The following is a 13,317-nucleotide window of genomic DNA, read 5'->3' as shown; positions in this document are numbered from 1 at the left end:
CATTTCATTTTCTTCTGTGTACCAGAAATCTAGTTATAGAAGCAGAACTTCAACCCAAGCCTTCCAGAATTAAAGTGTTAGTTATTGAAATCCAAATATTTAAGGTATTAATATTCAAATAATACTGGAAATTTACTGGGTGGATTTGTTGTAATTGAGGTTTTTTAAACCATCATTTACACTGCAGTTCTATCACACTTAGAAGATGGGGAAAGAGAAATCCTGTCAGCCAAAACTCCTTTCCCTCCTCTCCTGAGGAATTTCACATGCTTTTTTAAAAAAAATCCCAAATCTCTCTCCACTGTGCACATGTTCCATACCGTATGGCTGAACAGCAGTAACCTGGCAGAACCACTTTTTCCCTGCATCTTACTGTACAGCTGGTAGTGTGCATGTTACAGAGGAAGTGGTATGAAAACTCCCTCATTTTTAAAATACACACGCCAAATTATGTGCTTTCTGTTGGTTTTGTTTAACTTTTGCTTTTAAGCACTGAGAAACTTGTGATTTCTACAGAGCTTTATGGGCGCAGGCAGAAATCTCTTGGCATCAGTAAATTAGGTTCTTCAGGTGTGACAGGTTGTTATTATTATTATTATTATTATGGCTAAAATCCTGGCCTCTCTCAGGGCTGCCTTGAACTTGGTTTTTAAATGCAAGCTTTCACCTGTGTAGAAACAAGCCTTTTTTGAAGAGAAAGCAGGATGGCAGGTTGCCTCTCCTGCCTGGGGGCTGTTGTCAGCATGGCTCAGACTTGGCAGAAGTTAGGAAAGAGGAGAAGAGGCGATCTGCCAGTGCCAAGTGCCCTCAGCCTCCTGCTCTTGCCTGCCTTCCCTGACTTGGAGCCAGCCCATACCTCCTGGACAGAAAACAGCCACAGCATGTTTATACTCTTGTTTGCTGCATCCTGCCTGCGGAACAACAGCTCCAAATCCCGGTGCCCTCCCCAGGGTGATGTGTTGTGCCCTGTCCTCAAGAAGTATCTCAAGATGCTGAGAGGTTTCAGGAGAGGTGAAGCAAAGGATTAACCCTCTGTTTTAATTTGCTGCTCAGTCACATATGCTGGGGGAGGGTGTTTTGTTTTGCTGAAGAGCAGACCTGTGTTATGTAGTGAGTGTTCAGCTCTGCTTCTGTATGAACTGTGAGGAGGAAAGATTTTCTTGGCTTCTTTTATGACTGTGTTTTTAGTAACACAGTTGCTGCAATTTTTGGTATAATTCAGACTTTCACATTCCAGCCTTGCAAACTTCAAAGACAGGGGCTTACTCTGATGAATTTTCATCAGCTTCAGGAGATGATAAGGTGACAGGGCGCAACCAAGATCTGTCTGGCTTTTATCCACCCCCATTAGAGTTTCTCTGAGTATTCAGGCCTTAGAGGTAACTCTAGAAGAAATTGTGGGTACTAGGTCATTTACACGCAGAGACATGGTTCCTAATGCTTCACAGAAAACCTTTTCTCATATTTGCCTAGCACAATAAAATGCAAGAAACTGGTTTCATTAGAAATCTGCAGAAGACATATGTCATCCATTCAGCTGTCACCCTAGATCTCCATTTCCCCTACTGCTGAATTGTTAAAGAAACTTTTCTTTTGTGTGTAATGTTTCCTTTCATTGACTTTATTGTATGTGACTGCTCATCGCTTTGTGGGTGTAGCAATGACTGATTTGTTGTTACAGACAGAGCCAGTATCTGAGGTTGAATTACATCCTCAGCTGAATAGACCCCCATCACAGGCAGAAGAAAACAGTTCAGCAAAAAAGGTGAGACCTGCACTCATTGTACCATTGTGGAGTGATTTGCCTTCATCAACAAATGGGGTTGTTGTAAGTTTTAAAGCAATTAAATAGGGGGTTAAGGTTACGTCTTCACATGTTTACCTTCTCTGGAGGTCAAGACCCTAGGGAGAACTGGGATTGCTTGTGACATCAGCTGAGATAAATCATTAAGAAAGCTCTTAGTACATTCTCATCGATGCACATGCTTTGAGAGGCAGCTTGCCATTTCTTTCAAATCAATAGGGGCTTGTGGAGCCTTAGGGGAGACAAAAGAGAGTTTGATTGTACTTGACCCCTGTCTTGCTGTAATTCTTCCAAATTGTGACACACTCCTTGCTTCCGGTGATTGAGGATTGGGTTTTGATGTAAACACACCTGTCTGCTAGAGGTCAGAATCTGCTACTAAATGTGTAAAGACTGGAAGAAATTTGCTTAACTTATGCAGTTGCTAACATATTTTTTTGTATGAACATACTGTTAGAATAAAGTAAACACTGGAATTGCAATAGGACTTTTTCACAGGGTGTTGCTTAGGGATGGGTTGGCCTTAGCAATGGCTGTGAGCCTTTCCCACCACCTCCTTCCACCAGGCCCAGCCAGCAGAAGTTTTTGATGGGGGGCAAATGCAGACTCTCTCCTCTCCAACCCCTCCTGCAGCGAGGAGCTTTGGAACGAGACCCTTGCTCAGGGCAACCAAGATGTGTTGGCAGGTGATGTCCCTACTGTGCTTGCCTTGCCCAGGGAGCATCATCATAATTCTTACCTTAATGGGGGGCACAGACAAATGTTACCATTTCCTACATGCAGAAGGGCTTTCAGAGCAATGTTCTCATTCCACTTGTGCTGATTGCATGCTACTCCTTAGCCTCACCTTGCTTCTTCCTTGCTCTGCTTTGCAGCTCTCCTGAGGAAATTAAATCCTTGTGGTCCATTTGCTTCATGCTTGCCCTCATCCCACCCAGCTCCCTAAGTATTTTAGAGCAGCCCAGGCCATGGGCTGACCCACCTTCCAAGGCCTGATGTGACAGCAGCCTTCCCCAGAGCACCTGTGGAGGGCTTTGCTTTTGAGTACTGGATTTTTTTCTATCAGTATTGCATTTGACATGGAAGCAGGATTTATCCTATGGATTTGGTACGTTTTTGGCAGTTCAAGCAGGCAGTCTGGGATTATGCATTTGGCATCCCCCCAATTTATAGCTGTAGAAGGCACACACAGGTTCCTCACTTGCCCTATGTTCTGCTTTTCCAGGGAGCTACACATATGCATAAAACTTCAGAGCACAGTGTTATCTGAGATCTATGCAGTGCTGATGTCCTGATCAGAATAACTCATTTTTAGATTTTTTTTTTTTCAGTAATGTTGAAATCCTTTGTTTCTGATTTCTCTAATAAAATAATTGTAATCCTGCTAATAACTAATAGCTATTTATTGATGTTTATGTTAATATGTTTATTATCAATAACTATTTATTGATGGCCTTGTGTTGGTTTCATTCTGTATCACAGTGGTCTATTCCGGTGAGTCAGGCTGCTTACTTCAGGGTTTTTTTGTTTTATTCTTATGATTGCTGGGTCTTTAAATGCTTCCTCATTTAACTTATTTTTTTAATATTTGGCCAAAACAGTCATGAAGATGGTCTGGCCTGGGAAAAAGTGCACAGTGCTAGTGATAATAAAATCTGGTCTCTGATCTTGACTGTATCACTAAATGTCCTTTTTCAAATCGCCTCATCTTTTCAAGTCTTAGCTCTCTCATTCATGAAATGGGGCAGTAATAGTTACATTTCTTGCAAAAGAGATCTAATAAAACATTCTGAAACGGATATATTTATGTTTCAGATTTAAAACAGCTTTAACTCATTAAAACTGTTTCTCATTGCAAAAGAAAGGATGTCTTAGTTTAAGCTAATGAAAACACCATTAAAGGCATAAAAATCAAGACCTTTTGTTTCAACTTAAAACCAAACTTATCTCTCCGATGTAACTTATTAAGAGAAGTAAATGTCCTCCCACACTTCCAACATCTTAATTCTGCATGTTTTATTTTATACATGAGTCTTTCTAAGCTGTTTTCAGGCTTGTTTCATGTTAGAGGGGAGAGGAGGAGAAGGGAGAGACTTCATGCCAGATGGGTGAGGTATTAATTTGGGATGCAAGTAACTGATTATTGATTTTTACCAACTGACCATGATTTAAAATCTTGTTTTGGTTCATTTTTCATTCATTAAGGGCTTTGAGGGGTTATTGTTCCTTTTTTTTCAAAGTCAGAATCCTGAGGGGCTATTACAAAATTTGAATTAAGCTCTGTACCGTTTTAAATTATGAAATCTTAGGCCAGCTGTCAGCAATGTCTGTGCCACAAGGATTCCCCAGCCTCACCATGGGATGCCCACAGCCTGACAGAACATTTCTGTGTCTCTCCCTTGCAGGAGGTTGTTCTTGCTCAGCCGCCCTCCAAACCCGCCCGCAGGAAGCTCCGGACAGAGACACAGGGGCTGGAAACCCCCGAGCATTCTCCCACTATAAATGTGACTTCTTCCTTGCCAGCAGTCAAGCCTCACCTCCCAGTCCAAAAGTAATAAACTTGTACCATCTGTGCCAAACTGCACTGTGAGATCTGGTGTGGCAGGGTTTGCTTTTTGCATAGCTTTGTGCTTAAGAGTTTTGGTTTTTAGAATGCTTCAGAAGATACAGCTCTCCGAAATCTACATCTGCCTTCTCAAATGCAGACTAAGTCAGTAGTGACTGTATAATGTGATAATATTTGATTGATAGTCTCTTCAAAGATGTCCTACCTCTGTATCTGGGAGACATGCGTAAAGAGCAAGCTTAGCTGTTTAACCAGCCTTTCTAACACGACTACTTTTAGCTCTGTGGGTATGTTTTTTTGCCTTCTATCCATATTCTGGATTTTGCTCAAACGTGGACAGATATGGCCAGATAAATGCCAAGCAACTGAGTCATGCAATGCCTGATGTTGGTCATATCCTTGCAATTTTTCATCATCACAAAGCAGGTTGGAAATGAGCTCACTGTTGGTATGAGCTGAGCCATAGACCATTTGTAATAATTTGATAATTGTCAAACCTCAGCATGTGTTTCTTAGTCTCATAAATATAGTTGTTGAAGGAAGCCATCAACAACAAAGACCTGTAGAGATTTCACCATGTATTTATTTCATAGCAGTAGAGAAGGGGCTGTACAAATGGTAAGCAGAGGTACTTGAAGCCCTCTTGGGTTTAGCTGAAGTAGAGTGCAAACATGATAGCCCAATTTCACCTGAAGCCTTGGAAAGACTTCTGGTTCAGTTTGGAACAAAACCAAGGTGCCCAAATCAGTGGAGCAGTTCTTGGCAAACTCTTTATCAGTAGGCTTAATCTGTGGTGTGTAATTGGAGATTAGCATAAGTAATAAGACTTCTAGGATGCCCTTAAAGTGCTATTTTGTGCTTTGGGAGTGCATAATCCATAGAGGTTCAAATGAAGAAAACAGCATTTTTTAATTCATCTCAGCTTAGTCCTGTCTTGTCTATATTTTTTTCCTAACACGTTTAGATGACCAGAGAGTATATCACCCTGTTCTTTCCTCCTTTCTTTTTTTTTTTCTTTATTTTTTCCCTATCATTATTCATAGCCTATGGAGAATAGATGGAAGCAAAATAATGAAACAGAAAAGTGACAGTTCACTGGAAGACAACTGCACAGAGACAGGCCTGTGCTGTGAAACAGATCCTGTTGCAAAGATCAGTGCCATCAGCTCTGTTAAGAGAAAAGAGCTAATGGAGACCTAATGTAAAACAGGCGTGTTTGTTAGATCACAGTTGTCATTGAAGAGCTTGTCTGTTCAGCCAGGATTTTCTGTATTTTCTTGCCTTTTTCGTGTTACTTCTGCTTCTTGGAATAGGTTGGTCCTTATGTAAAGAGCTGTCTCTTCGTATCTGTCTGCCTAACTCCAAACTCCAGTTACCGTGGGCTAAAGAGTAATAATAGTAATAGGATAGAAATCCTTTATGTAAGCATCAAAAGAGACGAGGAAAGTCCATAAGCCATCTACCTGTTGCTTTTTGTGGCATCAGACGTTTTTGCTGGAAATGGCTGCTATGAATAAAAAATTAATTTTTGAAATGCAGAATCAGCAGTGCCCCCCAAAATCTGATACAGTATTTTAATCTTCTTTCCACTTAGAATATGTTGTGTATTCCCTTTTAACCAATCCTGAATTGTTAAACTCTACGAATGTCTGAAAACAGCTAAAGCAGAGATGCTGCATGCAATATGCACAGATATGCAGGGATTGTTCTTAAGATCAGAATGCAGTGATTCTGAAATAATTGAGACAACCTAAAATGTCTCTGTCATTCAGGTTAACAAGCGTGCCCATTTTTCTTTCAAATACTCTACCTGATTCAGCCATCTCATTTCAGTGTTCCATTTTTCTTCTTTTAAATGTGTAGTTTGTACCTTGTCTTTGAACTGTAATCCAGTGTGTATAGAGTACAGATGTGCAAAATGAATGGCTGGTCCTCTGGCATCAGCCACTGGTGAGACTCTTAATTGAAATGTTTTGTATTTATCTGTCTGGCAGACAGTCTTCCAAGCAGAAAAGGGCTATTCAGACCGCCATACGAAAAAACAAAGAAGCCAATGCTGTGCTTGCCAGGTTGAACAGTGAGCTCCAGCAGCAGCTGAAGGTAAGGAATGCAATGAAAATTGGTGACAGAGTTCCCTGTGATCAGTTACATGTCACCTCCAGCACAGAATCAAGTTCATCTGCTCAGCTGAAACTTTCTGCATTGTTTCCTGCTTTCTGGAAGGGAATGACTGTACTGTGTGTGGGGATAGGATTAGGCTTTTGGGAAAAAGTTATAGCCTATGGGTCTGCAGTTCCACAGGCAATTAGAATAAGTCAGAAGTATGAAATTTTTTATCTGAAAAGTTCAAATAATGTGATGGTGTCACTCATTGCAGAAGAGCAATTCAGCTGTATCTTGGTCTTCTGGTGATTTGTGCTACATAAGTGTCTCCTGAAGTCAGACATTTGATATGCACAGACTAGATAAAGTCACCTTGCTTTACGTGAACACATAACACTGATTTTTAATGTCTGCTGACTTGTCTTTTAGCATATTCTCAAGAGTTTTTTTTTCTTATATCAGTTCTGGTGTCTAAAAATATGATTTTAGTGTTTTCTCAGTCCAAAGTTAGTACAGACTTTATTTTTATATCTGCTACAGCTTTTTCTCCCTTGCCTATTATGAACATAGTTGTCTGGAAACAGACCCCCAGTTTCACTTTTCTTTAATCAAGGTGAAAGTTTGATTCCATGTTAAACTTTGCTTCAACATAATTTTTTCACTGGCTTTCAAGCATCTCCCAAAAGAAATGTAGGGTGAATGTTCTGTACTGAAAGGATAGCAAAATACAGGACAGTGATTGAAATAAGCATGAAGATGAAGGCTTTTAATGACAACACGTTGCCACCATTCTTTGGCTCAGGTCTTACCTACTTCTCTGCACTATCTTCAGCATACTTAATCTTCACAAAACAGGCCAGTACAGTTACCTGTATTTTACAGTAGGATGAAGGAAGAATGTGAAGACAGAAAGATTTGCCTGAATTAACACAAGAGCAGAGAACTGAACTTGTCCTTCAAGTCGTATTGCTTCCTGGAAGCTCTCTGATGGAGCAGAGCCTTGTTGTTTTTATGGGGATCAGAAGATGTGGCAGTACCCCTCAAGCACAGTGTGCACCAGGGCATGGGGAGCGCTTAGGTTCACTCCCAGGCTGTGCTGTGAGCCTGCCTGGGTGCTGCATCCCAAGATATTCCTCTGGTCAGTGGATGGCTACTCCTCCTCTTCATCTTAGCAAGAAATGGAGCCTCCGTGTTGCCCCACTGTAAGGAGGAGGCAGGAGGTGGCTGTGTGGGGTGGCTGCGTGGCACTGGTGCAGGGTTTTGAGATCACAAGCAGAGTTTCTTAAATGGCAGAACCCCAAGCCTCCATTTAATGCCTGAGAGTTTACCAGGGCAGAGCAGTGCATGTGAGTATCCCCAAAGTTACAGTGCATTTTCCTTCCTCCTGCAGGAGGTTCACAAGGAACGGATTGCCTTGGAGACACAGCTGGAGCAGCTTCGTCCCGTCACTGTCTTATGACCTCCTGCAGCAGCTGTATAGCAGGGGAAGTGGAGCGTGTGTCCCAACGTCCTTGCAAGGAGAGGAGAGCAGTGTGGCTGGGCAGAGTTTCCACCAAGGTGATGGTGGTGGCAGGAAGGACCAGCTTGTCCAGTCTCCCTTAACCCCCGCTGAGCAAATTGCCTTTGCAGGTGAAAAAGATAAACAAACTTTGGACTGTCAGACGTTTTTGAGCTAGGAGATGCTTTGCCTTCTTTCCTTCCTCTTCCCAGCCTAATGTGTAAATGCAGCTTATCACTGAAACCAGTAACCTGAGAGTATTTTATTTATGTAAAGAAATCCTGATTTATACTCGTTCTGGCAGCACCTCCTGTCCTGATCATTAAGAGGTACAGTGTTCCTGAATTCCTGCTAAAATTTAAATATTGTCCTTTGAGATGAGCTCCTGGATGTTACTGATTCCTGTAGGATTGTATCATGGTAGAGTACCAGCAGTAATGTACTACAGGAATAACACTCGCTGGACGTACAGAGTCTTTATCTACAATCATGTGTCAGATAATTATTTTCTTAGCGCTGTTTATTATGCAATCATGGATGTATTTTGATGTTAGAGAAGTTGTATTTTGTAAGTCCAAATCATATGAGAGAAAAGTAAAAAAGGATAAAATTTAATTATTTTGGAAATTACAAATAAAAAAGAAATCTGTTTTTTGAGTTATAACTATTTCCTATCACCAGTGTTTGATCACTTGCTTGCAGCTGCCAGTGTTTTGTTTTCTTTTTTTACCAACTGTATTTCTAACAAGGTTAAAATGCATTCTGGGCATTTTTATAAAAGCTATTGTACGTATGTTTGTAGTAGTCTGCTTTGTCTTAATAACTGCTGATCTGTTTTGAGGATGCATACAACAACTGTATTTCCAGCATAAGGAAGGTAGCAAAAGTACTGTATGTAAGGTTATAAAACGTGTGATGGAAATAATAGCCTTTTGTTAAGGGTTTCTTTGCACCTTGCTGGAGATGTTGCTGATAGGATGAAGCTGGTAATGCCCATCTGTTTTCCAAATGAAGAAGCAAAGGCTCAGTTTTTACCTGGGTGTGATCCAGGGCTAACTGAATGTCATGGGAATTTTTTCCATGGATGCAGCAGTCACTGGCTTTAGTCTCTATTCTTGCAGTGGAAGCTGACTAAAAATAATGTCACTTTATTTTTTGGGCCAATGCTCTTGTATTGGGCTACTTCAGGCACAGCCATGTCAGCCCTGTTCCTCCTATAGATACGATGCATGTTTCATTGCCAGGGAGTGTCACCTACCTGCTGTCCTTCTTAAAGGTGACGCTGCATGTGTTTCATATCCTGGTTTTCACTGACCTAATTTAAGTGCATGCGTTTGCCTTGCAGACGTGGTGCAGCAGTTTTTTACCACTGTAAAAGGTAAAATCGTATTACCAATGGTTTTACCATCATTGGTGTGATGCTTTCTCCCTGTAGCTATAGGATAAGGTGGCCCTAGGGCTGAGAGGATGGAGAAGCAAGTTGGAAGCAGCTGGGTAGCTTCTCTTTGGAAAGGCTACAGTGGGGTGTTGGAGGACACCAGAGCAATCAAATGTTTTGTTGAGAGACATCATTGGGAGTGTTTGAAGTGACAAGGAAGCTGCCAGCTTTTGCTGAAAGGGATATGGATGTGTGACATGGATCCAGAAGTCTGAAATTGAAAATAATAATTTGCAAACTTGTTACTGGAAATCTGTTTTTTTTTTTTTTTTTTGGTAACACTTTGGTTTTGATTCTACTAAGTATCATTGTGGTAACAAGCAACAACCCTTCGTCTGGATTTGGAACTTCTTCTGTGCTGCTGTTGCATAGCTGGGGTCAGACAGCCATTCCTGGTCAGTGACAAAACACGAGAACTGCAAACTTTTCTGGGAAGCTGCAAAACAGACGCTGCCCCCTTGCTGGTAGTGGTACTTTTCAGAATTTATCGTCATTTATTTCCTATGTTCATAACGCTGAGTCATTCCTGAGATTTTGCTGAGGTTCAGTGCTCACTCTTTGCTTTTTAGTCCTTACATTGTCATTTGGGTTAATAAGCCCCTGGTATTCAATAGGAAGTAATCATGTGGCACATTTGTTTCTTATTTTATGGGTGATTTTTAGAGGAAGGCTTTTCAATGATTACAAAGAAGTGTGCACATTGTATTTTTAAGGCAGTGGAGGGATTTTTTTCATGTTTGATAGGAGCTTCCTCTATAATAACCCCTTATTTATTTGACTTGGGTTATTCATGGAATAAATGCTGTTCAAAGGAAGAGTGGAGAAGTCTGGTTTCTATGTCTTTCTTTTAATGTCTCTCGTCTAACATACAGGGTTTTTTTTCATTCACTTGAAATTAGGGCACCTGGTTAGCCAACAATGAAATATTTACTCAGTTATTACTCTATCACAGATCTTAATAAATTTAAAATTTAACCATTCTTGCATTTTTAGAGATGCAATCAAATGTTCCACTCATCTTCAAGACTTAGAGTGTGAATTGATTTGTATTCTCTTTGGTGAAATGTTGGTTATGATACAGTACTTCACATAGAGAGTAAAGCAAAGTGTTCAATAAGAAATGTCAGTGTATATGTGTACAATGCAGAAAATTGTTTCATCTGTCTCATTACTTAAACATTCATGATAGCCAATGCAAAATGAAAAAGTGCCTTTGATTTTGGGAAGCTATTAGCATTTTGAGAGGGACAGGGGAAGGCATCAGGAAGCTATGACAGTGCTTCTGGCAGTTGTTTTATGAAGCCACACTCATGGCTACTATTAACAGACCCTGGCTTGTCAAAATTCACATCTAAATCCATTAGCACAGATTTTCTCAAACAGTTTGGGATGGGTTTTTTTGCATGTTTTTGTTTTGTACTGTTTTGGGGTTTTTTTTGATGTGAGGTTTTGGAGTGCTTTGGGTGTGTGTTTGTTTTAATGTGGGTACAGCAAAGTCAGTTTCTTGCAGCAACCTTTACTTTCTGAAACTTTGGATAGGAGATGCTCCTAGATGTTTCTTGACCCAAGACAGGCTGTCTGGTTAGAAATGGAGACCTTACAAGCAGTTTGCTCAATGTTCATGGCACTTTCTTGAGCAACAGGAGAGAAATCAGCTTTAAACCTCTGATAACCCTGACCCAGAACAGTAACAAGGGCATCTGTCCAACCTTGCAGCCCAACCAAGGGAAGAGAGAAGTTTCCCATGCATGAGGTAATCACACTCCTCAGTTCATGGTTTCTGTAAGTATTTATGCAGAGGAGAACATTCCCAGGAAGAGGATAACTGGGAACAGGAGCTGGAACACAGCTTCCTAGCATCTGAGCAGATGTGCAGACCATGAACCTGGTGCCCTTTTCTAAGTCTTCAATTTTACGCAGTTATTCTGGTTTGGATAATTAAATATTTTTGTCTGCGGGACAAGACTACCTGGGGCAGGTAAAGATCCTCCTCAATGTATCTGTGCATTCACGTGTCTTCCTTTTGATAATGCATTTCTTTATGGCTCTGTTCATGTTCATATCATGAAATATCTGTTTAGAGAAAAAAACAAAACAAACAAAAAATGAAAATCGTTATAAAAAAGAAACATGTTCAGACAAGTGCAAGGACTGCTTGCCTTTGTTGATCAAGCCATTTTTATATAAGCCTTTAGATATAAACAATGACCTGGTAATTAAGCAAGGCAAACACTTTCCATTTCACTGGCGTTTCTTTAAACAAACAATCTGTAAGTAAACATTAATCCTTCATGATCAATGTCCTGTGGAAACTTTACCACCTCTTTCCAGACAGTTCTCAGTTCTCTCTTCCAGAGGGTTTTGCTGATGTAGCAAAAATTGCAGCTCAGCCCTGTTATGGGAAAGTTGGTGAATATCCTTTTTAACTCAAAAGATTATATCTAAATTGTCTTTACATGTGTGGCAGTAGTTTTGCTGCTGGGAATTCTGTATCCAAGTTGGAGAGTGGAACTTGTTTGGCCATCACCCAGAAAGTCCCAGCTTGACACTGCCAGTACTAACCAGTGCCGGGTGGTGAGGACTAGCATGATAAAATGACCTCAAAGGGATATTTGGGACTTGGAACCCTCCACAGGAAGCATGGTAAGAAAATTGCCTTTTGGTGGTGTGTAAGCTGCTTTCCTCCAGCTGAGCTTCCAGATCAGGAGAAGGAGAGCCTGGGAAAGTTGCTAGCCAGGGAATGAGGTGTGTCCATTTTCCAGCCCCATCAGCCTTTGGCCTTCAGCTCACATAATCCTTGACAAGAAAATACACAAAGAAGGAAGAGTGGCCTTCGTGAAGCCACATATTTTATTGACTGAGGAGTTAAAGTATTTTTTTCAGAAAAAAAAAAGATACAGTATGTTGGAGAAGAGATGATGTATTTTGAAGCTTTTTTCATTTATCTCTATGATAATGTGCTGTGAGGATATGCATTATGTTTTACTCTGTTACTGATTTTTTATATATAAAAAGATCAGATTGCAAGCCATTATCATTGTTAATCTAAAAAAAAATTACCCTGAGGCTACTATATATTTGAATTTTAACTTATAAAGTAGATAGCCAGATTTAAGCAATTTGTTTTCACAGCTGCAGACTGTCCACGTGATAAGCTGCAAAATGTATAGTGTTCTATACTATGCCCATCTAATTTTGGAAAATATATGTGATATGGAGCTGGGTGCTACGTTAAAATAAAAGTGTCCAATAACTTCAAGCTGCCTTGCTTTTTTTGTGGTTTATCTAGGATGTCGATTGTGCAGCTCTGCCAGGAGAGCAGAAACTGTGACTTGCTGTGGAAAAAATACAGTGTTGAAATGGCTGACCTTCAACTATGAAAGATGAAATCACTTAACATTGGGATTGTGTGTATGCGAGAGAGACAGAAAGAGGCTTATTTAAAGTGAAATCATATTTCCTTAGGCTTCAGTGAAGTCAAGACTTCATCTTTACTTTGTCAGGCCCTTCCTTGTCAAGAGTTCAGTGAGCTCTGTGATTCAGCCTGAAGAGGTGCTCTCTTTTCTACCCTGGGTGGCACCACCACGAAGGAAAAACCCTTTCAAGCTTCCAGCAGCCCCTTGCTTGGAGGAGATGCCCAAGGAGCAGTGGGAGGATTTGAGATGTTTTCCCCAGCACCTCCCCACCATGGGCAGTGGCTTTGTCCCCTCATCACAGCTGAGATGAAACTGAGGGAAGGAAAACATGGGAGGAGCTGGCTGGCATGGGCAGGGAGATGGAGAGGTAGGTGTACTTCTTTTTAACTAGAGCAGTTTTTAAGAATTATGTCACAGCTATCCAAAGAGCGGGGCTATAAAAGAGGAAATAATTAGCAGTAAATTAATTCTTCCAGCATTAAGCCATGACAA

At 40.7% G+C, this 13,317-nt stretch overlaps 1 protein-coding gene across 4 annotated transcripts in view; it reads left to right on the top strand.

The window, feature by feature from the left end:
* The window catches only part of REPS2 (RALBP1 associated Eps domain containing 2), a 99,034-nt gene extending 86,578 nt beyond the window's left edge, over positions 1-12,456 (top strand). For 3 of the 4 annotated variants that reach the window (XM_030462076.1, XM_030462059.1, XM_030462054.1), the window contains 4 exons: positions 1,682-1,765; positions 4,210-4,355; positions 6,365-6,470; positions 7,864-12,456. In XM_030462076.1, the coding sequence (XP_030317936.1) occupies positions 1,682-1,765; positions 4,210-4,355; positions 6,365-6,470; positions 7,864-7,932 (405 nt within the window). In that variant the 3' untranslated portion in view covers positions 7,933-12,456. The remainder of the gene's footprint in view (positions 1-1,681; positions 1,766-4,209; positions 4,356-6,364; positions 6,471-7,863) is intronic. The other variant, XM_030462067.1, reaches the window with a different exon arrangement.
* The last annotated feature ends 861 nt before the right edge of the window (positions 12,457-13,317 follow it).

This window comes from Calypte anna, chromosome 1 (genome assembly GCF_003957555.1).
Source record: "Calypte anna isolate BGI_N300 chromosome 1, bCalAnn1_v1.p, whole genome shotgun sequence".
Taxonomy (NCBI): domain Eukaryota; kingdom Metazoa; phylum Chordata; class Aves; order Apodiformes; family Trochilidae; genus Calypte; species Calypte anna.
Note: the sequence above shows the minus strand (reverse complement) of the source record. Positions and strands in the feature narration are given on the sequence as shown.